The following is a 23396-nucleotide window of genomic DNA, read 5'->3' as shown; positions in this document are numbered from 1 at the left end:
CGGCGGCGGGGCGGGGCCAGGCCCTGGGGTGGGCGGGGCCCGGCGGGCGGGGGCGGGGGCTCGGGGTGGGCGGGGCGGGCTGGAAGCTTCCACGGCGCCGCGCGGCGGTTGGGCAGGGAAGCGAGGGAGCCTTGGCTGCTGCCGCCGCCTCCTCGCCATGGACTCGCGCAAGCTGAGCGAGCTGCGGGCCTTCGTCAGGCTCTGCAAGCAGAACCCGGGCCTGCTGCACACGGAGGAGCTGGCTTTTCTCCGCGAGTGGGTGGAGAGGTCGGTCACGGGCCGCGCCGCCGTTGAGGTGGCCGTTGAGGGGAGGCGGGGGTGGGGGGGAGGGGTGGTCTCGCGCGGGACGCGGTGGGGGGAGGGGGGCGTGTCTCGCCAGCGGGGGAGGGGGAAGGGCGGGGGGGTGGCACGTGTCGGCGCGCGGCCCTGCCGCGTGGCCGGGAAGGGGGGTGAGGGGGGACGGGGATACACTGACTGTCGCCGTTGCGGGTCCAGCCCGGTCCTGTTTGGCGGTCTTCGCCGGGGAGCGGCTCCGGTGCGCTGCCACCTTCCCTCCCTTCCCTTCCCGCCGCCGGGGTTACAACTTGAGCGTTAAAAAGACTTGTTATTTTTTGTTTTGTGGTTTTTTTTTAAACTCTGGCTATTCCCGTTGCAAAAGCCTGCCCCTCGGCTATCTCAGTGGCTCAGCTTTCCAGGCTGGAAAGCCCCAGAGTAATACTTACCGAGCTAATTCTCGCATTATGCAGCAGAGTTGGCTAGCCTGTCTCAAAAGGAGCCGAGTTTGTGGGGAGGCGAGTGGCGTTGATTTACATCCTGGTACCCAAAAGCATAAAATACCTGACAGTTTAACACGCGGAACGGTTCCTGGCCAAAATGTGTTTTGCCCCTTGAAGTTTCATGTTTCACGTAGTTGAAGTCTTGCTCCCCTGTGAGGCACTTCAAACGTCTGCTATTTACGCTGCACGTAGTCTGTGCACGTGTGGCCTGTCATAGCAGATGCTTCTCAATATAAAAACATCCTTGGATTCCACCCTGAGCACCCAGAAGCACTAGGTTGGAAGGGCTGAGGTCCTTTGCTGCTGGCAGAGAACCCACAGAACCCCTGTATTTAGCTAGGGTACCTCTGCTTGGCTTTCATAGCTATAGCCCTCGCTACTCTAAAGAACTCTGAGAAGTGAGGAAAGTCCTTGCAGATTCATATTTTATGAAAGGGGAAGTTAAAAGATTTTTATCTAATGACAAACTGGGATTTGTTTTAGAAAATTTGCTTTAAATTTTAATCTGAAAGTATTTTAACTGTACTTTCTGCTGTATAGTACTTGTGATTAGTTGAAAAAGTAGTGGGGCTTTGTGTGCATATATATGAGTAAATACTGGCACTTCACAGTGTGTCGTGTAATGCAAATGGCTACAATGAACTATTTGGGTTTTTTTACAGTGATGTTTAAACTTTTTTATGCATGTGAATATTAGCATGGTTGTAAAACCACTCCTAGTTAACTTCACTTGGTTTTGCAGTACTGATAGTAGCTGCACGTATGCCTAGGAAGGAGATGCATATCTATTTTACCCTATTGCAGGTCTTTAGTTCCTTTTGCTACTGTGTAAAAGACTTCAGTGCCTCACCCTAGGTTACTTCCATTTTTCTGTTGCTTAATTCTGAAGGTGTGAACAGAGTATTTTGGGAGGGAGAGGAAGAACACTGACTTCTTTTGGCCAAAGAAAGCGTTAGGGAAGGGAAAGGTGATCATCTGATTTCTAACTTTCTCCATGTTAACGGGGAGGGCTCTAACTTCCAGATTAATTTTTAGAGTTTGTGTTTGGTTAATAGAAGGGTGCTTGTATTATAAGTATAAAAATTAGCTTTTGAACTGTGGAATGTTTTTTCCATGTAAAATCTTCACTGGATATCTTTATCTCAGAAGTTAAAAAATATTTCAAAGTAGAACCTCCTGTAGCTCTCTTAAGTCTTCTGGTTTTCTTCACATATTTGAGCTAAATATTTGGGTAAGTTATACACTTGGATATTTGGAGTGGTAGCCAAATTTCTTTTCATGTCAAACTGTCTGGAAGTCTGGTGGGTTCCCTTCTGCCTTTCCATAATAGTGCTGTTTGCAGTAGGACTATTAAGTGCATTTATAGGGTCTTGTCATTCTTTGGAAACTGCTTGAAACTTAGCATGGCCTGGCTTCAGGTGGAAATAAACTTGATCAGGCTTACCTGTATTAGTCTGAAAGACATAGGTTTAGTCACCGACGTAATGTTGTGAGTGATTACAGAATAATGACTAAATGATACTGAAATCCATCATTAAATTTTTCAGCTAAAATTCTGATGATTTATTTGATTTTTTTTTTCCCTTAAAGCTAATGATTCTAACTTAAACGATGCTAACTGCTTGTAAGCCAGAATTGGATTCTTTATTTCTGACTAGCTGTTAATATTGCATCAGAAATGTTAAGTCTTATCTGTTTTCATGCACTTGTTATCTTCTAACCTTTATTCTGTCTAGCTGTTGTATTTAATTTCTATATAGATGCTCTCTGTATAGAAAGCATACACTAGTGTATGATTATGTTTGGAAAGTGTTTTGACATCCCTTTTAGTCATGCCTGCTTTTTCGTAATTGTATAAAAATACAAATATTTTGACTTGAATTGGAGTGAAATGAGTCATTAAAGGGAACATGTTTCTTTGCTCAATTGCAGGTTTTTGAAACAATAGCAGTCCTTAAAAGTAAAGCACAGAATGCCTATGATGAACAGGGCTTTTTGCCTTTTTGTTGTTGTTGTTTTGTTCAAATAGATTTTGACCCTTTTGAATTAATGGTAATCCAGTTTCTCTCTAAAGATAATTTTGCTGTCAGTGATGAAAGTGGATGCAGAAATAACAGTTGCGGTTCTTCCAACAGTCATAAAAGCAGCACTTGTCAGCACTGTGATGAGTGGAAGTATGGAGTAATTGTTGCAATGGAGTCCTGACAGCTCCCAAGAGTTGTTACTGGAATTGCATAACTCTGTTTTAGCACAAAAGTTTAATTTAAAATCCTTTTTTTTGGGGGGGGGGGGACACGACGCTATTTATACAGCTCAGTACCTGCCTTTTCCTACAAAAGCATCTCATATATCTGTATACCGTTGAGGTTAAATACATTGCAAACTTTGCATATATCCTTGCTGTGCATTTAATCATTGTAATCAAATACTGGTTTAAGCGATTTTAGAGTAACTTGCTTTCGAATTGTTCTGGGATTGTAACTGTAGTTTAAATAGAGGATAACTGGATAGTAAAAACATTTTCAAGGACTAGGAGTGAAACTGTTTAGCCTTGGCAGTTCATGAAATAGCATGTTATAAAACATGCATATATATTAGTTAAACATATCTCATAGACTGTTCTAAGCTTGGATAGTTTTCGGGGGGATGTGAAGAGAGCAGAGGAGACTGACCAAGTTGTTTCAGCCTTGAGATGATTCAAGGTGTCAGGCTTAAAACCAGCTGATCTTGAGAGCGATGATTTGGAATTGCTCAAGCATTTGATTCCTGCAGTTTTTTTAGCTTGAGCTGTTCTTAAATACATGATTGGAAGCTGGGAATGTTATTGACCTTTTTGAGTTAGAAGGTTCTCAGTCTTTTTCCAGTAAGCCAGGTTTTGAAAGAGTCTTACTGTTAAAAAAAAAAAAAAAAAGTGTTGCCAACAAGCATTAGATGGATCGTAACTTGTGAGCATTGTGTTACCCTGGATATTAGCATTACTAAAATGCTTCAGAATTTGTAGTTTCTTTTGTGCAGAAGAAGAGAATTTCCAAGGCTTCCCTAGACAGTCCCTATAGTCCTAGAGAAAACTCTTTGATTTTTACAGACTGGTAGAGAATTATGTGCCCTGTTGTCAGCCTATGAGGGTAAAAATTTAGGAGGGACAGTTACTGCATGTACTGTGTTTTTTGCCTAGCTGTCTAACGATTTATCAGACTGCAGTTGTTTAGTCCTTGCAGTATAACTTAGATTAAGTAGTGTCAACATTCCAGGGACACATCTAGATTTTTGCGATAGCTTCAGAATATGCCAGTTTTTGTAACTTGTGGTATTTTTTCTTGACAGTTTATCCTTGTAAACTGGGGGTAGTGTAGTGCTGTTTGGTTGCCTTTTGCTGCAGGGCCTTGTGCCAGGACCTGTCAATCCTGCCACCTCCTCTTCCCTCTCCCACCCTCTCTTGCCTAATTCATCCCTGTCCCCATCCTGTCCTGCCCCATCCAGGTTTGTTTTCAGCCAGTTTGGGGCCTGATTGTGAGATGTACTGGTGACGGGAGGGAGGAAAGAGGGGAGAACGAGACTGCAGCAGTCTGACTTAAGAAGCTGTAGGATCTCATCTTTAGGATATAGTTTTATGTCGCACTAATTCCTGAAAGCAGATAGTCCTGCACCCTTCCAGTTCCTCCTGCCCACTCCTGTTTGCCCACTTCCTTCTCCTCTCCCCTGCATCATGTCTAACCAGTGGTGTGGGGCCCCAAGGAGTTGGTCAAGCCTGTTGAGTTGATAGACATGGTTTTTTCTCTTTGGAGTGTGTATGGCCAGAGCAATTGAAAACTATCAGTAGATGGGAATGCGGGGCAGAGGATGGATGGGAACGGTAGTCCTTGTGGCAGCTTGCTGTTAGGTATGATTAGATGTTATATGAAACAGCTGGAAAATTCAGCCTATGCTTATTTCTGGCTGCTAACCAAAGTTGGTATGATATAGAAGTTTATTCTATATTGAAAGAATGCTGTCTATACAGAGAATGCTCCTTAACTTGTAGCTAAGGAAAGGCATGAATATTGCAATACATAAGAGAATGAAATTTTTTTCTAGGCAGCAATTTTTTAATTGCATAAGCATTTTAGGCCACTACAGTTCTCTTAACTTGTTTGACGTCTGTTCCAAAAATAATTCTAATTTTAGTAATATCTGTAATAATAATACTTAGTTTTGACTTAAAACATCAGTTACATTTTAAGGAGAAGATCCATTTGAGTCAAGGAGGCAGCTTTTCCTTGTGAGAAAGGGTGGGTGGGTGATGTGTAATGTGCATGAGTACAAGTCACAGTGGAGTTCTAGGTGAAAGAGCCAACAGACACAGTGTGTGTTATGTTACACTGAGAAAAGCATGATGGATGTGTGCTTTTTATTTGCTGGTTTTACAGTTAATTGGATCATCATGTTTTGTGTCACAACAAAAAGCTGAGATTATCAGCAGGATTTGAATTGATAAAATACATTGTCACTATTTTGATAATCTTACTGTTTTGTTTTTTCTCTTCTCTATTTTGCTGAAAAGTATGGGAGGCACAATACCGCCTGCTCCAGCCAGTGCCTCCACAGAGGAGACAAGTAAGGTGAGATATGAAGAATTTATCATTGAAGACTAACATTTGGACTCTCAGCAAAAATTACTGAGCAGGAGAAGGGAAAAAGTTGCTGTCAGTTTTCACTCAGATGGGGTGGGTGAATGTGCTAGGATGAGTGAGTGTGACAGTTCAGTCTGAAGCCTGCCCGTTGCATGTTGTAGATGACTTGTTACAGATGGCTTCCTCGTTTATTTCAAGTGTTATCATGCTCCATTTCCCTAATCCTGAATGCCTGATGTTCTGTGCAATGCAAATGCCAAACAAAGTCTTGATTTCTTTTTTTATGTTCTGTCTATTTATACACCTCTTCTGTAGTCATTAGTGGATTAAATTATAATCTTTGCCTGAGAAGACATATTGGTAAGCATGATAGGTAATGAAGTGAACAGTTGAACTATCAACTTTTTAAGGCAATATTGTGGGAGAGTTTTTCATTGGTTTTTGTTCATTTGTTTTAAGGGAGATAATAAATTTGGCTTGTAGATATTTATAGCAGAATTTTCCCAAGCTTGAAATTCTTTTGGGAAAAGAAGAATTCTTTTTTTGGATTTAACAAGACAGTGGATGCTGGAATTACTGGCTAATTAGAACTGTATGGAGGGATTGTGTGTATGTAGTGAGTATAGTCATGACACTGAATATGAAGACAAGCAGCTTATGTCTGTGATAAAGCAGGATGTGCTAAGTTATGGGATTCCGAGGAAATTAGTAATGTAGTTAGAAGGTGATAGGAAAACGTTTGAAAAAACATTCTAAGTATGTATAAGTGGCAAAGATCTCTGACCTTGGCAAATGGAAACAATATTTTAATCATTGACACCAGCTTATTGTTCACTGCTAAAGGACCTTAGCTTAATAGTATTAGGTTGAGAGAATTTTTGATCCAGAGAATGTGTGAGGGAAGCAGGAAGATTGGAAGGGTTGGTTAGTAATCATTGCAGAACTGGTTCTGAATTGGGTATTATCTGGATTACTTGGTTTTGATTATTGAATTACACAATTTGAAGGACAGGTGTTACCAATAATAGAAGTTCATGAGTCAAAACTTGGGCTCTGAATTATTTGCACACATGATAAACTTAATCTGAGAGGAGGAAGAAGGAGATTTGTATCTTAAAAATAAAACAGTTTAGCTGTAGAACAATCTAATGCTTTGAAGATTAATTTTGGATTTTCTGATGCATTGTTATTTATTAGAGTGGGAATAGCGTATCAGTCAGAAATAATATATGCTTACAAATACATCTCTCTTTCAGGGCAAAGCAGAGGAACAGCCGGAGGAGCCAGTTAAATCACCTGAACCAGAAAGTGAAGAGAGCGACTTAGGTGTGGAAAATAGATTACTTTATCACATTTCAGCAATTTGAACATCATTCTGGAAATCCTCTCTCTGTTTCTAGATGGAGCTTAATCTTGCTTTTTGTTTTTCCCCTAGAAATTGACAATGAGGGAGTGATTGAACCAGACAATGATGACCCTCAAGAAATGGGAGATGAAAGTGTGGAGGTAAGCACAATATTTTCAATGTCTGTGGCAGTAGGAAAGATAGGGAGACGTGTCGAGTTTAGTCAAGGATAGCAGCTGAGGGGGGATGAGTACTGTATTAGCTAGGTAGCCAGCTGTTGCTTTGGCTATTTTTCTTCTAAATAGAAAACTTACTGGCTTAAAACCACAGTCTTTTCTTACACAAGGTTAGAGTCCATCAAAAAGTTCAGTGAGGAAAATCAGGTCAGAAAACATCAAAAAAATTTATCAAAGCATCCGTGAAAACTAGATATGTAGAAATCTGCCATTATTCAACTTAACTTTTGAGCATTTTCTAGCTAAAAATGGTGGCTAATGTCTCCAAGCTGAAAGCAAAGTTGGTCTGGTTTGGTTTTGTTTTGTTTTCAACTATGATTTCAATGCCAATTAAAAAGAAGATCCTGGAATCGGAAAACTGGAGCTCCCTTCTTTGGCGCTGTCTTAGCATGGTAATTCTGGCCTGGACTCTACAGCTTTTGGGTTTTGTGTTTGTTTTTAATTTTCTTTATTTTCTTAGGTAACTGAAGAGATGATGGATCAAGCTAATGAGAAGAAGATTGAAGCGATAAATGCTCTAAGTGAAGGTGATAAATTGTTTTCTGGTACATATTCAAGGACATTGGGTTTGGTTCTCTTTTTAAAAAAAGGAAGTAAATATCTTGGACCATTTTGAATGCTTTCAAGGAGGAGAAAACCTGCTTCCTGTTGGATACCCAAAACTATCTAGAACATGAAAGCTTCTTTAAGTACTGTCTTCCCAATGTAGCTATAGTTTTGGGCAGTGCAGGGGGGAATGAGGTACTGCAGCATCTTAATTCCAAATTGATCATTATAGTACTTCCCTACATATTATGATTAGTGTCTCTAGTGGTTTGTCTTAATGCAGTGAAAAGCTGTGTAATAAAGAGGTGACTTCCTGTTTGATTGCGTACAAAGTTAAATGTACAAATTTAACTTGGAAAAGTCTCTCCTCCCCTCCAGTGTTAATTTTGGAGTTTGTACTTCAGTAACATAGCAAGAGGGAGAAATTGATTTTCCTTTGATAATGTTCCATTTAAGAAGTGCCTAGGGACGTAACACCCTGTAAGACAGGTTTGGCAATTTGGATGTAACTTCATTGCGTAATGATTGAAACTTTACTGGTACTCATATTTAGGTGAACTTCAGAAGGCTGTCGACCTGTTCACAGATGCTATCAAGCTGAATCCTTGTTTGGCCATCTTGTACGCCAAAAGGGCAAGGTGAGTCATTATAAACTAGTGATTTATGTTTCTGCCTGTTCTGTTTTTTTCCTTAAGGAACCTAAATATAATGGCAACTTGAGGATCTGTGTAAACTTAAACCACATGAGGGAAAGAGAAAAGTACACTTCATGCATTTTCTCTTATATGTGATTAACCAGATTTGCTGAAGCAGCCATATAAAGAATCTTGATAATAGAGTAAGTAACAGAATGATGTTCTGAAATGCATTGTGGTAATATGGCTTTTGGTATGTTGAGTTAGAATAATGCTGGATAACAAACACTTGTAAAATCTGAAGTTTATTGTGGGATTAAGATGATAATTGAAATCATGTCCTGTTTAGATGCAAAGTTAATTGTGGATCATGTGAATTCTCTCCCTGTTGTACCTGCTAAATGAATTTGTTCACTGTGAAGTAGACTTGTTTCCGTTCAACAGTCCTGCGTTTGAACAGGACACACCTATTTCTCAACCCATTCAATACCCACCTTTCTGCTAATTACATCTACCAGACTGCAGATAATGCATTGGGAACATTTGTCAGATTTGGTGTGTGGTAGCCCTAACTTCATAACGCACAAACATATTTATCTTCCTAATTCTTGAGGAAGGTTGGGCAAGTATGGATTGCAGAGGCAGAAGTTCCCACACGTGTGGTTTTTTTTCTCCTTTTACACAAAAAAGCCACTAACTGTGGATGATTTTATAGTTTAGTGGATCTTTTCCATAGCAAGGTATAATTCAAAGAAATTTTCAACTTTTGATGACTTTCATGTGATTAATTAGTGTCCTTTAACTGTTCCACTAGTACATCTTAACTGGTACATGCCTTGCTGTTTTTTTCCTTTCCATATCAAAGTTTGTGCTTGTAACACCACTTGTGTACCTTAATACACTGTTGTTGCTGCCATTATTGTAGTATTTTAAAACCCCTTATAGTGCCTTACCTTCTCAGGACTGGGATTAGCAATGAAAAATAAGAGTGTTAGGAGAAGTTTAAAAGTTACCTCAATTTGGTCTATTTTAGAAATAAGCAAACAATGTATTAGGATATTGTAAAACCTGCAGTGTAACAGCAGTGCTGATCAAGTGCTGTGAGTAATCTACCTCTCTGGTGGACTTGGGTTTTGGTTCTGGAGGGTTTGTGTGTTTGGGAGACTAGGGGTTTTGTGCAGCCAGCAGCATTGGAATGTCTGACATTGGTGAGGTGTAGCTTTGAGACAGTTTCCTGACACATTGTCTGCCTGTTTGTTTCTAGAAGAGAATGTGTGACTTTGTGCATGCTTTGTAACAGGCCTTAATGATGAAGTTACTTACAGGCACTCTAATTGCTGATAAATTGTTTTCAAGTAGATGTAAAAGGGCAGAAGTTCTGACTTGGAGTATCTTGAATATCAAATACTTTTGTCAATTCCGGAATGTTTTTTAGTGTTTCCTTCAGAGATTTTTAGTTTGAAATGCCTGAACCTCCTAAAGTATTGCCCTACTAGTTAATCTGATATGCTTCTGTTTTGTAAAATTTGCAGTTACTTTACTTAACGTTGACAAGGGATTGGGGCTACTTTCTGGGTTTGTGTTTTGTTTTGCCTCTTAATTTTGATGACTCATCTCCTATCTCCTTTTGTAGTTCCTGATGATTCTAGCCATTGATCTTTGTAGCCTGTATGATAACTCGTGCTTTCTTTGTCTGTTTTAAAGACTATGTAATATGGCATACATAATATTATTGTTGTTTTGTTCAAGTTGCTAGTTGCCATTGGCTATAGACTCCAAACACCATGGAATTGACCTGTCCTTTGCATTTATGTATCCTTTCCTTGTGCACTAAAGTTATTCTTGCTGGCAAGGCTTGAGTCTGAACAGTGAATGCTTTTGCTGATTCACCTACAATGGCAGGGGGGTGAAAATAAATTTCAGTGACTTCATTATCACTACGAAATCTTCTTGAACTCAGCTCTTCAAATGTATTATCTCACTAGCTTGCCTGTTAGTCATCCAAAATTATTTCCAGCTTAAGTTAGTAACTTGGTATTTCAATATGTACAATAATGTTCTTGTTCCCACAGTGTTTTTGTGAAACTACAGAAGCCAAATGCTGCCATTAGAGATTGTGACAGAGCCATCAAGATTAATCCTGACTCTGCACAGACCTACAAATGGAGAGGGAAGGCGCATAGGTAATGAACTGCACCTGTACTTGATATTGTCTTTACTTACTTGGGGGGAACAGTTTTGTTTATGCATTCTCTCCTTCTCTGTGTCTCTGAACTGTCTGTCTTGTACCTGAGAGCAGTAGCCATGAGCCAAGAAACCATTGTGCTGAGTGTATAGCTTACAGGAAAGAAAGGATGATGGTGGTTTATTGATGGCAATTTACGAGTAGTCCTTCTGGCACTGTCTTTTTTTCTCTTTTTTTTTTTTTTTTTAACCTATCTTCTAATGGCTTACTGCTTTTCTGAATAGCATTTTCTAATAATTTGCTAAAGATTATGAGTTCTAGGACTGTGGGTTTTATTTGTTTGGAGGTCTTTTGTTTTCACTTAGTTCAGTCTCTATTTACTAACCTATAATTCTTAAACATTTCTCTGCTGCCCTTACTCCATTAGATCGTAGAGCACTTTGACATAGTAAATTAAACTGCCTAGTTATTAAGGGAGCCATTTGTTGCAATTGAAGAGTGGTATTAAGCAAACAGTGTAATTATTTAAAATGGCATTAGGCCAGCGTGCATCCCCCCACAACTATAGTTAAACTTTTTTTTAAATTACAATAAATTAGCCAAAAAAAAATAAGGTGACACTTCTTACAGTGTGTATAAAAGTGGAAGGAGTAAATGCTAATAGAATTTGCCAAAAAAAGGCATTTTAAACAGTGTTCAGAAAGTAGTTTGTTAATGTCTACAGTTTCAATAAACAGCATGAAGCCTAAGAGTGAGAAGACTGGAGCATAGTTTGGATTAACACGTCTGTCTGTAAGCAGAATTGCTTTGACCATTTAGGAATACCACCATTTGCTCAAATTTTTCATTATCAAGAGTTTGTATAAATGAATAGTTAAGAAGTGCGCACAGTAGCATGTATGACCTCTTCAGCTAAGACATGGTGCATCCAGTTAGCTAGGATGTTTGAGTACTGAGTAAAGAGGGTCCACTTAAGCTTGAGGTAGTAGTGGTGCAGACTTGTACAGAACACTGAATGTGTAGTTTTACAGTGAACATGTGCCTAGTGGTGCAGAGTATTTTTGTTAGTGTGCTTCGTGTGTTTTGGTAGGGTACCTTCTCCCTGTTACACCCTTCTTGTTTATAGCAAACAATGACACTCGCTGGTTGAGGGGGTGTTTTCCTCATTGTTACTTCAAGCAAAAGTTATTGTAAGGGTATGGAGCAAGCAAGTATCCTCTTATGGCATCGTAGTGTGCAGGTTACAGAAAACACCGTGATTATTAAACTTTGAACTTCTATAAGTCCATATAGCTGCCCGTAAAAATACTGAATGCCACATGGTTGTAAATATTTTGAAGAACTATAAGAGTTCAGTTTGCTTTTTCCTTCTGAATGTTGGTGTCTTCTGAATTCCAGACTTCTGGGTCACTGGGAGGAGGCTGCTCATGATCTTGCATTAGCTTGTAAACTGGATTATGATGAAGATGCTAGTGCCATGCTGAAGGAGGTGCAACCAAGAGTAAGTGGGGAGGCGTAATGGAGGTCCCTCCTCTATTTGTTTGAGTGACATTGCTGCCTTCAGATTCTTACAATATGCATTGTCTTGTGGGAATGTATTCATATGTCATCTGACACTTCATACTGAGTTTATAAATACTTCTGTCTTCAATCACAGCTGTTTATGGCTGCATGTAGAGAAATTGAGTCTCTGGGGCTAGGCATGTAACTGAACTATTAAATAATAGGTTCCTTTCTAAATTTTAACAGAAGAATCTGAAGCAGTTGAAGTTTGCCAGGCATTTTAGAATCTAGACTAAAAACATTCAGAAGAGCAAGAGAACACTGATAATGGATTTTTTTCAAGATGTTTCTGAATTGATCAAGCCTTCATCCTAAACACGTTTTACAAAGGAAGCATTCTTTGCTGTGATTTGTACTTTCATTAGTCTGCCCCACGAGGGCAGCGTAATCTCTGTAAGACTGGTTTTCAGCTTTTCTCAAGTGGTTGACCCCAGCATTCTTCTAAGGAAGAACTTTTCTGTAACAAATGTAAGACTGTTGATAGCAGGCTTTCTTTTTCATCTGTTTTGCATATTCCTTTAAAGTGGTTGACAGACCACAGATTGCAGCTGTTGCATTGTATTGGGTTTACATGGCAAGGTTGGGGGGATGTGGAGACTGCAGGGCTGGCCTCTTGTAAGAAGAGACATGAGGCTGCCCCTGTGTCAGACGGAGCCAGTTCCAGCTGGCTCCAAAACAGACCCACCGCTGGCCAAAGCTGAGCCAGTCAGCAACGTTGGTGGTGCTTCTGTGATAACGTATTTAAGAAAGGGTTAAAAAAGGCAGCGCAACAGCTCAGAGAGAGAGGGGAGTAAAGAAAAAAGTATGAGAGAAGCAACCCTGCAGACACCAAGATCAGTGAAGAAGGAAGGGGAGGAGGTGTGCCAGGCCCGGGAGCAGAGATTCTTCTGCAGCCCATGGAGAAGACTGTGGTTAAGCAGGTTGCCCCCCTTGAGCCCATGGAGGTCCACAGTGGAGCAGATATCCATCCTACAGCCCATGGAGGACCCCATGCCAGAGCAAGTGGATGTGCCCTGGAGGAAGCTGCAGCATATGGAGAGTCCACACTGGAGCAGGCTCCTGGCAGAAACTGCGGCCTGTGGAAAGGAGCCTACGCAGAAGTTGACAGGAGCTGCAGCCCATGGGGGACCCATGCTGGAACAGGCTGTTGCTTAAGGACCATACCCTGTGGGGAGGACCCATGCTGGAGCAGTTCTTAAAGAACTGCAGCCTGTGGGAAGGACCCACGTTGGAGCAGTTTGTGAAGGACTGTATCTTGCGGGCGGGGGGGTGCACCTTGCAGAGGTGCAGTGTTGTGAACTGACCACAGCCCCCATCCCCCTGCACCGTTTAGGGTTGGGGGAGGAGATGGAAGAGTGGGGAACAAAAGAGTGAAGTTGAGCTTTGGGAAGAAGAGGAATAGGGGGAAAGTGGTTTTAGTTTTGTCTTTGTTTCTCATCATCGTACTCTGTTTTTAATTGGCAACATTGACCTTCCCCATGTTGAGTCTGTTTTCCCCATGATGGTAGTGGATGAGTGATCTCCCTGTCTTTGTCTCAAGCCAGGAACTTCTCCATCTTATTTTCTCTCCCTGTCCTGTTGAGGAGGGGGAGTGAGAGAGCAGCTTAGTGAGCATCTGGCAGCCAGCCAAGCTTAACCCACCACATGCATAAACATTCCTGTGTCCAACAACAGCTTTCAGTTTTCCTACCATGTCTTTGTAGAAGACACTTGTCTCCAGCAAAACAACAATGGAAACCATCTTGCAACCTATTAGTCTTCTGTGTTGGAGACGATTGATCTGTGGTAAATGTAATTAGGTCTTAGGTCTCAACCTTTTTTATAAGAGGTATACTTAATGCTTGGCTGAGGGGGAACCTTTTATTTCCCAGTTAATCTGCCCATGCACAGGAACAGCAGAGTATGTCTGTGATACATTGATGTGTAGTTGCCAACTGTATGGGAATTTGTGTATGTAGCTCAAGGAAAAATGTATGGTGGGTGATTTTTTTTGTCTTTAATAAGTGAAGATAATATTTTCACCTAATTTATTCACTTCTAGCTTTCCTAGCACTTTTTAGTTTGTAGCACTTGCAGCTGCAAGTCTGAGTCAAATTCTAAAAATGCTTGGTTCATTTTAAGAAATACTTAGAAACAATGAAAATAAAACATTTGAAAACTCTTTGTTTCATTAAAAAAAATCCAAAACACCTACCTCTCTCTTAATGAACTATTGAATGGCTGTAATGTCAGGTTCTGATAACACATACTGCATTCAATATCAGTCAGTCCTGCTGCCTGCAGTGTGCTTTCTCTGGCAGATATACTTCAAGAATGATGTGGTATGGAATGACGATCTCCTAGCTAAAATAAGTGGTATCGAAACTTCGCTACTTATAAAATAATTTCTTGGTTTAAAGAGTATTCTGAAAGAATAGAAGAGTATCCACTGTAGTAGTAGTTAGTATCTCTGTTCTCAAACCTTTATTTTGCTATGGTTTTAGTTACAGGAGTGTTACAGGGTAAGCATCATACACAATTTGTGAAATCATGAACCATTTTTTGCAATGCTATGTAAGGATACATTCTGGTTTCAGGGAAGCAGTGCTACAGTTAGTGTTCTATAGTTATAATGAGCCCTGAGTGAGGAGCCTTGGGGAGTTCATTGCTAACTACTCTCTTCTGCTGAGGCTGTAGATTTGATAGACTTGAGAAAAAGCTGGTAACAGCAAGTAAACTTTCTTCCCACCAGCCCTTTCTTGGTTTGGTTCAGGAATTCTTTGGTCTGCTTATGTGTAGCTGTATATGCTGCAAAGGCATCTGGAACAGCAGTAACACTATCTAAAAAGTGTGTGTGTGCAGGGGGAATTATACTTCCTGTTGTTGTGCCAGTGAAAATTCCCTTTTCTGGGGCAGTTGCTGGTTTTAGCCCCGGAGAAATTAATATTTCAGCATGAAGGGACATGGAATGATAACATGTTTAAGTTCTAACTATGGTGCAAGTCCCAGAGCTCTATAGCAAAAAAGTATACTAGAGTGCATGTTCTGGTGAACCCAGTTAGGGCTGAATAGACATGAATAACTGATCGCCATAGAGAGGAAGTAGCAAATGGCTCCTAAAACAGCATGGATGTGAAGTCAGATCTTGTTTTTTAAGAACTGGTAAAAGCAGATGGTTACGCTTACATGTATTTTGGATTGAAATACATGGTGTGGTATGCTAGAAATGTATATGAAATCTTGGTGTTCTATTGTAACAGGCTCAGAAAATTGCAGAACATCGCCGAAAATATGAGCGGAAGCGTGAAGAAAAGGAAATCAAGGAAAGAATGGAAAGGGTGAAGAAGGCACGGGAGGAGCATGAGAGAGCACAAAGGGTGAATACTTAGGTTTTAATATTTCTTAATAATTTGGAGAGTGTCATAGTTATTTTGGTTAAAATGAATTGCAGAGAAGAATTACTTTCATTTTAAGTCTTAGAATTAAATTTTAGGGAGTTGATTTCTGTCTTGGTTACTTGACCAATAATGAAATCTGGAGAAGAGGGCATTGTACTGCATCTGCTTTTATTGCTTATGACAAAAACAGGCTCTGGAGTCTCTACTAATCCTGTATTTCAAGAAGTCAGTTATTGTATGACTGTACTGTACCAGAGTAGTTTTCACTTAAAGTACTTATGTCTCCCGAAGTGGGGGGGTTTAAGTTCAGGATAATACTTCTTCTCTTCCTCACTTCCTGACACAGTTTGCTTGCTTTTTCTTCATGCTTTACTGATATATTTTAATATGTTGGGGGTGGGAGTTAGTTCTAAAAATGTAAGTTGAGGAGCTAAAACAAATCATACAGTTCATATTCAGTAAAAACATACTCTGCATAACTTATCTGTAAAAACATACTGCGGTAAGAGTAGACATCACCATTTCTTGTCAGTGGTTTTGTACATAGTGAAGTGCTTTGTTTATTGTGATAGCCTACCTGCCTGAAACAGTCTCAGCTATTTTTTTTTTCTCCTAAAACCAGTTAAGGAGTAGAAAACAGGCTGCATTTCCATTGCTTTGTGTGGAATGATGTGCTTTCATTTGCAGGAGGAAGAAGCAAGACGACAGGCAGGAGGAGCTCAGTTTGGTGGTTTCCCAGGTGGCTTCCCAGGTATTTTATTTTTAAGCACCAATGCTTGAGGTAGAGTTGACTGTTGTTTCCATGTGGAGTATTATAACCACAGTTTTTATAGCATTTGTTCTCCAGACAGAGAGAAAAGTATTTTATGAAGTTTAGAACTTGGCTACAAATACCTCTTTGAGCACTAGTGAGAAGAGAGATGGGATTCTTTCTCTTAAAGAGGATTGATGCTGGGTAGCAAGAAGAGGGAAGACAGAAGTCAATAATGATGGATAACAGAATGAAAGGATTTAGGTCTGAGAAAACAAAGGTGCGGTATTTGCTTAATAATATGTGCTGAAAAGCTAGTATAAAAATGTTTTCTAAATTACCCAGGGTGCCTTGGACCCATTCTGCTTAAGAACAGTAGTTTTAAAGTTGAAAATTTGGGTTGAATATTAGGGAAATCTATGCTGGTTGCAACCTATTGTTGAACAGAATAGTTTCTCAAAGGAGGTAGTGCAGTTTACCTTATAGAAAAGCTGTCCTTGAACAGTTCCATGAAAATCAGGCTTTCCATGTTATTTTTGGGTACGATAAATTGGGGAGAAACAAGAGTAAGTACTGATGCTCTTGAAGATTGAGATGTAGTTGAGGTAGACTGTGTGCATGCTCCAGTGGGATCAGGTTGTCAGGGGAACCAAACAGAGACTGTATCTACCCTGCTCAGCACAGCTGGGGTAGCTGCTGATTAAGGATTCAAAAACAGAACCTCAAGCATTTTGCTTCAGGGATTTTTTTTTTTTTCTTTGGTGGTACAATTTTTTCAAACCTAAAGTTCCCACCAAACATGGAATGTGCCTGGGACATACTACTACTGATCTGCTTTTGCCCTGAATTGTCCACTCCAGGCATTCAAACTCTTTATCTTCCTGGGCTTGAGACCTACCTGATTTAAGTTACCCAGAAAAATAACTGCGTCTGTGTACAAGGTGCTAGAACCTGATGCTCATTACAAGCCATCTATTCAATCAGGTTAAAAACACGGATGAAATAAGATGTAGGCCTTCACAGAATGAGAAAGTGAAGACCCTGCTTTCCATTCAGTGGACCAGCTGTAGCCTTATGGAAGACATGGCTTTAGAGGTGTGGCAAAGGAAGTATGTCTTGGTCTCTCTCAGTGAGCCTCCTGTGTAGATGAATTAAATGTTTTTCTTCATGAAGTCGTCTTGTCTTGGGTTTTCAGGTGGGTTTCCTGGGGCTATGCCTGGAGGTATGCCAGGAATGGCAGGTATGCCAGGTCTCAACGAGATTCTCAGTGATCCAGAAGTCCTTGCGGCCATGCAGGTGAGTATTTGTTAAAATCAAAGCTAAATGTTCGAACAAGGGAAGAACAGTGACTGTCAACTAAGGGAAGGAAGAAAGATGTGACCTTCTGGACAGCAATGGGATGCTTGCTTATTTCTGTTGTGACAATCTCTCCTTGTGTGTGTGGCACCAGACTGTCTGGAATCACTTAGCTATTTTTCAAACTGATGGGGGCTTAATTAGAGATGCTCCCCGCCCTGATCTCCCACCCCCCCCCCCACCCCCACCACCCCCGCCTATGATAGGCAAAACTATGTTCTATATAGAGTTCTTAATCTCTTTTGAGTCTCTTGAATCATTATTTTCCACACGGTATAATTCACTTGCTCCTTTTTTGAATGCACACACATTGCGGCAAGATAATTACACACAAACAAAAAATGATTGTTAATATTGTTGCAAAACAACGTATTACAATAATATTGAGGTGAGAATTGCCTTTCTCTTAGGGGATTAAGTATTTGGTTTTTGCCAGAGGCAGAGTAGTTTCGGAATAGTTCTGCATCTGGCATTTTCTAAATTCATATTCAGAAAGCTTACTTCCCCAGTGGGCTTGATTAATTGCTCAATTAATTAATTGCTCAATGTCATGACTACTTTTACACAAGAAAAGTATTCCAGCAGATTAAATAGAACATACCTGACAACATCAGTTTTAGGGGCAGGTGGGCTAGGAAAAATCTGAGCTATATAGTGATATTTGCGTACTAATATGATCAAGTATAAAAGTGTCGTGTTACTTTTTCTGGATTGCTGTGGTTAAACTAGAATTGTGTGTTGTTCTCAGCTCATTGAACAGCTATGATCCCCATCTAAATAAAAGCATTACAAGGGACCCTTATTTGGTATGCCCTGAAATCACAAAAAAGGCATCACTTTCCCTGCAAAAGTTTATGGGTTACCTTAATGGTTGCTGGTGTTTGGAAACGCACCTTTACTTAGGCTGCGACAGTCAGCAATGTTGACTTGCATGCAAACCATCCAAAAAAAGCCCATGACTTGTAGTTGTGTTCATTACCTGGCTAACTTATGCTGTAGTACAGGAGTTTGAAATTAGAGTTGCTGAAAATAGAGCTTTGAGGTGCAGCTAAATATTAAGCGCTTGCCACATGCCTTTAAGAAGACTCCATTGCATGCTGATTATATATACCCCAACATATTGTAGGACTCTTGTTGCAAGAATGTGTGTTGATGGTGTTTTCTGATAACGGAGGCAGGCTTTAACATGTAGAACCTGTCAGCAAAGCCTTGAGTTTCTTGCTGACCTCTTTGTACAAACTTTACATCTAGATATGATTTATTCAGCATTTCATCTATGTCTGCGCTGCCGCCTTTTCCTAAAATGTCCAACTGACTATGTTCTGGTCCTCTCTGAATTGGCAGTGTAAGCGCTAGTCTTAAAAGACGGTAGTTTCTACTGCTTGGCTTCTGCTCAGTGCAGCTATGGAATATGTTGATGGATAATGGTAGCTGGCAGCTATTACGTAGGTTATCTGAGGTGTTACAAAAAAGTCTGAAGATACTGTATCACACAAGTCTCTCCAAAATTGCTGATCTTAAGATACTATTTTAACTGACAGTATGTAGAGGCTTTTCACAGTGAGGAGTTATTGCTGAAACTGGAGTATTCTGAGAGTAAAGATCTTCTCAGTCTCTTTAAACTTAGTGACTATCGTCTCATCATCTTTGAGACTATTCTCCATGCGCTAACATTGAAATATGCCTGAGTCTGTTAACATCTCGATAAGCCTTACAACTGTGTGTGCCTGAACATGAGCTAGATTAAACCGGTTACGCTGTCAACTTCAGCTTGTCATCTGTAGAAGCAACCAAAGAACCAGATATGGCTGCCTGTAGATGTATTTATAGAAGTTATTGCTCATCATTGGCATAAAGATAAGAATCTCTGCAAACTAGTATAAAAACTTTCTTGATGAAGATTTCAGGTTCCATTACCTGAAGATTTATTGTCTTCAGAATATTTCCTTTTCTCTTTCTTTTTTTTTTTTTTTTTTGAGTTGCGGCTGATACTAGTGTTTTACACACAAAAGACTCAAAGTGGCAAAACTGCTGTTGCATTTCTTTTTGTAGATTCTTAACAGTAGTAGTTGTTACCTTTTGCAATGACTTCTAATGCATGTTATTTTAGCTCATTTGCCCCTAAGCTTTTTAGTCTCCAGAAGAACTGGCTGAAATCTTTGTGTGTTTCTCTTATTTTACTATTTTGGCTGTCTGGAGGGTTCTGTAGTACTTCCTATCTTGCATGTTGTCCTGGTTTAGGCCCAGCCAGCAACAAAGCACCACGCAGCTGCTTGCTCACTCCTTCCTTCCCCCCCCGCCCGGGGTGGGGAGGAGAAAATACAATGAAAGGCTCCTGAGTCAAGACAAGGACAGGGAGGGATCACTCACCAATTATGGTCACAGGCAAAACAGACTCGACTTGGGGGGGGGGGGGGGAGAAATCAATTTAATTTGATACCAATCAAATCAGAGTAGGATCATGAGAAATAGAACCGTATCTTAAAAACACACCTTCCCCCCACCCCTCCCTTCTTCCCGGGCTCAGTTTTGCTCTCGATTCCTCTACCCTCTCCCCCCAGCAGTGCAGGGGGCTGGAATGGGGGTTTGGGTCAGTTCATCACACGTTGTTTTTGCTGCTCCTTCCTCCTCGGGGGGAGGACTCCTCACGCTCTTGCCCTGCTCCAGCGTGTAGTCCCTTCCCACGGGGGTCAGCCCTCCACGAGCTTCTCCAAGGCAAGTCCTTTCCACAGGCTGCAGTCCTCCACAAACTGCTCCAGCGTGGGCTCTCCCACAGGGTCACAGCCTTCTCCAGGCCCAGCCACCTGCTCTGGCTTGGGGTCCTCCACGGCTGCAGGGGAATCTCTGCTCCACCGTGAACCTCCATGGGCTGCAGGGGAATCTCTGCTCCGGCGCACCTCCTCCCTCTCCTTCTTCACTGACCTCGGTGTCTGCATGGTTGTTTCTCTCACATCCCACTCATCTCCTCGCTGCAGCTCCTCTTCTCCTTTAGCAATCTTTTCCCCTTCTTAAATATGCTATCCCAGAGGCGCTACCACCCTTGCTGATGGGCTCGGCCTTGGCCAGCAGCGGGTCCGAGTTGGAGCCAGGGAAGCTTTTAGCAGCTTCTCACAGGAGCCACCCCTGTAGCCCCTCCCCCACTACGAAAACCCGGCCACACAAACCCAACACACATGTGCAAGTGCTTTCTCTGGACATACGACATTTGTGCTTTGAAGAGCTGTCATGGGTCAAATTCAAGTTCTTTTCAAAAGGAGTGATGTGTAAGATGAACGTATGGATTCCTTATTTGACATGTAGTCATATGATAGACCCAGACTTCCACCAAAATGTGTAAGTTGGAAAAAAGAATAGTGGTAACTTCTTCCTTAGAAGTATTTTCATCCTGCAACTAAAGACTAGAGCATTGGAAAACTGAATGTTTCACTAATACCATTTATACAATGGTTCCCATTCCACCTTATGTACTAAATATTTCCCTATAGAAATGTTGATATCCTCAGTCTTAAACTTTTTTCGGATAATATTGCTCATCAATGTGAAACCTTGGATGTGTTAAACATTTTTATAAACACAGTCTAAAGTTGAGGGCTTCCAGGGAGTTGCACAAGTACAGAATAATTTACTTGCTGTGAATTTATAGGACCATAAAACACGTAGCATCAAATTGGATATTTACAGTCATTTCGGTGTGCTTTGACACAAACCAGTGACTAAACTTACTCAGCTTTTTGTTCCGGATTCACATACAGGTGAAAACACAGATTTAACAACATGACACGATCTTTGTAGTCATATGCCCTATTTTGAAATTGGAAATTCAAGAAGTTTGAGGTTGTGAAAGTTGTCTTTTTTTCTTTGCATAGGGATCCTGTAAAGTGGAGAAAATATATCTAGTGTCCGTTTTCTGAACTTCAGCATCCTATGTTTCATAACTTTGCAGATTCCCTTTTGTGAGGGACACAAAACACTTGTAAATACTTCTAACAAACGATAAGACTTGACTCTTGGTTCCCAACATGTATAAAACATGACTGAACCATGTGGGTGATTTCAGCGGAGTCCACACCTACCAAATGCAATTTTGGAACAGACTTGTTAAACAGCTTTTGTCTGTGACTGATGCTAGAATAGATACAGGATGGTGTTATTGTAGCACAGACAGCTCTGAGGACACCAGTTGGTTTTTGATGGTTTCCAAAGAATATGTTTGCGGTAACAATGTGCTTAGAAGTTTAGGGAGGATTGTATCTTTCAGTGAAATTACTTAAATATGCTAAAAAGAACAGCAGATGAAATAACAGCTAATGCAGATTATTTGTATTGGACATAATAAACTGCTTGCACTTTAGCTGAATTAAAGAAAACTTGAATCTTTGCAGAGGTTGCTTATAATGGAAACATTTTTCCAGGCTGAGATGTAAAATCAGTCTATACAGATTTATTTAGGGCACAGATTTAAAGAAGAGAAGATGAAGTTGTTATTTTTTTGACCACTGACTTTAATGTATATGTGAATGTATTTCTCAACTGCAACACAGTAGTGTGATGAGAGATAACAAGGTTCTCTTCCAAGTGTGATTTCTCGGAGGAGGTGCAGAATGACTGAGGATTAGATGCGTTTTTAAAAGCCAAACATTGCCACGTCATCTGCTCACAGTCCAGCAGATTAAAGTTTCTGCTGCTGGAAGGAAAAGGGTTGAAAGGGATGAGTAGCAGCTATTGCTCAGAGGAGTGTTATCCTATCATGCATGGTACACACACAGAGCTCCTGCCTCCTTCAAAATGCATTTGAAGATGCCTGAATAGAAAAAATCCAGTAGATGTGGCTGTGTTTGATGGCTCCTGTTTTGGATAAAAAGAACTCTTACCTTATCCCCCTTCTCATACGTTGAGCTATTGCTGTAACAAGTTCGGTAATGACTCTGGTGTTTACTGTTGCAGCATTAACAACATGCACTATATCATTGGGTTCTCTTTAGAGACCTCTTGCCCAAAACTCTAATCTAGTCTTGTCACGTTAAAAGCTGAGCAAGACTAGATTCGTGTTGGAACCACATAACCACTAACTTTTGTAGACTTGTTTTATAAATGCCCTAATTTTTTGCTTTTTGTCCTGCAGGATCCAGAAGTTATGGTTGCGTTCCAAGATGTTGCCCAGAACCCAGCAAATATGTCCAAGTACCAGAACAATCCCAAGGTCATGAATCTCATCAGTAAATTGTCTGCCAAATTTGGCAGTAAACCATAAAATCCCTGGTTCTTAAAAATCATATCTGAAGGGGAAGGATTGGATTTGGCTAACCAGTGTTGCAATAAAACAAACCATTGTACCTCTGATCTTCTTAAGAAGAGAAACGGGGTGTTCTAAGGAGAACTGCTCTCTAGCCCCAAGCGTTGACTTTATTCAATGATTGGTTTATAGCACGCAAATTATATTCAGATGACCTAGTTTCAACCATCCCTCCTTGTCCAAGAGTTGCAGCCTTTTGTTATAAGTATTACGGACAGTTTCCTTTGAATGAACGCTCCTGTAAGAAATTGTAATAGTCCAGGAGTGTAAGATAAAAACCTGTTGTTGTGTTGTTTTGGACTTTTTTTTAATTACTCTCAGTGAGCAAAGAGGAAGGAACTTCAACAGTTGAAGTCTGTCTTAATCCCCTTAGGACAGAAAAGTTGGCCTAGTCACAAATAGCAAAGGTAGGATAAGTCTGAAGAATTAACTGGATAAAGGAATTGTCTGCAAATACAAGTCCTTTTTTTTTTTTTTTTTTTTTTTTAAATGGGTGACTGACTTTATATAGCTATTAAAATTATCAGTATAACCATGTTAGCTAGTTACACACTGGAACTTCTGGCAGTACTGCAAATAATGTAATATTTTGATCACCACAACTGTGCAGCAAAGGTACAGTCCTATCCTTTGCACAACCTGGCATGAAGTACGTATTGCAGAGGCCACAGAGGTTTTTTTACTTGCTCAGTTCTTGCCCAGCACCTTTACGTAACATTTTAT

General features: G+C 40.5%; 1 protein-coding gene across 3 annotated transcripts; it reads left to right on the top strand.

The window, feature by feature from the left end:
* The first annotated feature begins 144 nt into the window (after positions 1-144).
* On the top strand, positions 145-22965 carry ST13 (ST13 Hsp70 interacting protein). Of its 3 annotated transcripts, XM_050907417.1 has the most exons (13): positions 145-267; positions 5317-5374; positions 5437-5452; positions 6653-6712; positions 6822-6892; positions 7428-7494; positions 8067-8151; positions 10221-10331; positions 11732-11834; positions 15136-15252; positions 15961-16025; positions 17209-17320; positions 22503-22965. In XM_050907417.1, exons 1-13 carry the CDS (start codon positions 158-160, stop codon positions 22629-22631), a joined length of 1104 nt encoding a protein of 367 aa, XP_050763374.1. In that variant the 5' UTR covers positions 145-157; the 3' UTR covers positions 22632-22965. The 3 variants fall into 3 exon arrangements, with proteins under 3 accessions (XP_050763374.1, XP_050763383.1, XP_050763366.1); XM_050907426.1 differs by lacking the exon at positions 5437-5452 and having other exon boundaries at positions 6667-6712; XM_050907409.1 differs by lacking the exon at positions 5437-5452 and having other exon boundaries at positions 6643-6712; positions 15961-16024; positions 17220-17320.
* The last annotated feature ends 431 nt before the right edge of the window (positions 22966-23396 follow it).

The sequence above is a fragment of the Gymnogyps californianus genome, chromosome 1 (assembly GCF_018139145.2).
Source record: "Gymnogyps californianus isolate 813 chromosome 1, ASM1813914v2, whole genome shotgun sequence".
Taxonomy (NCBI): Eukaryota; Metazoa; Chordata; class Aves; order Accipitriformes; family Cathartidae; genus Gymnogyps; species Gymnogyps californianus.
This window is presented reverse-complemented; position numbering and strand designations above follow the sequence as displayed.

What these genes read in the sequence shown, in the direction of transcription:
- ST13 (XM_050907417.1), top strand. Translation starts at nt 158, where the DNA reads ATGGACTCGCGCAAGCTGAGCGAGCTGCGGGCCTTCGTCAGGCTCTGC. An exon ending in CTCCGCGAGTGGGTGGAGAG is followed by an intron (nt 268 to 5,316) that starts GTCGGTCACGGG and finishes TTTGCTGAAAAG; the next exon opens with TATGGGAGGCACAATACCGC. An exon ending in GATAAATGCTCTAAGTGAAG is followed by an intron (nt 7,495 to 8,066) that starts GTGATAAATTGT and finishes ACTCATATTTAG; the next exon opens with GTGAACTTCAGAAGGCTGTC.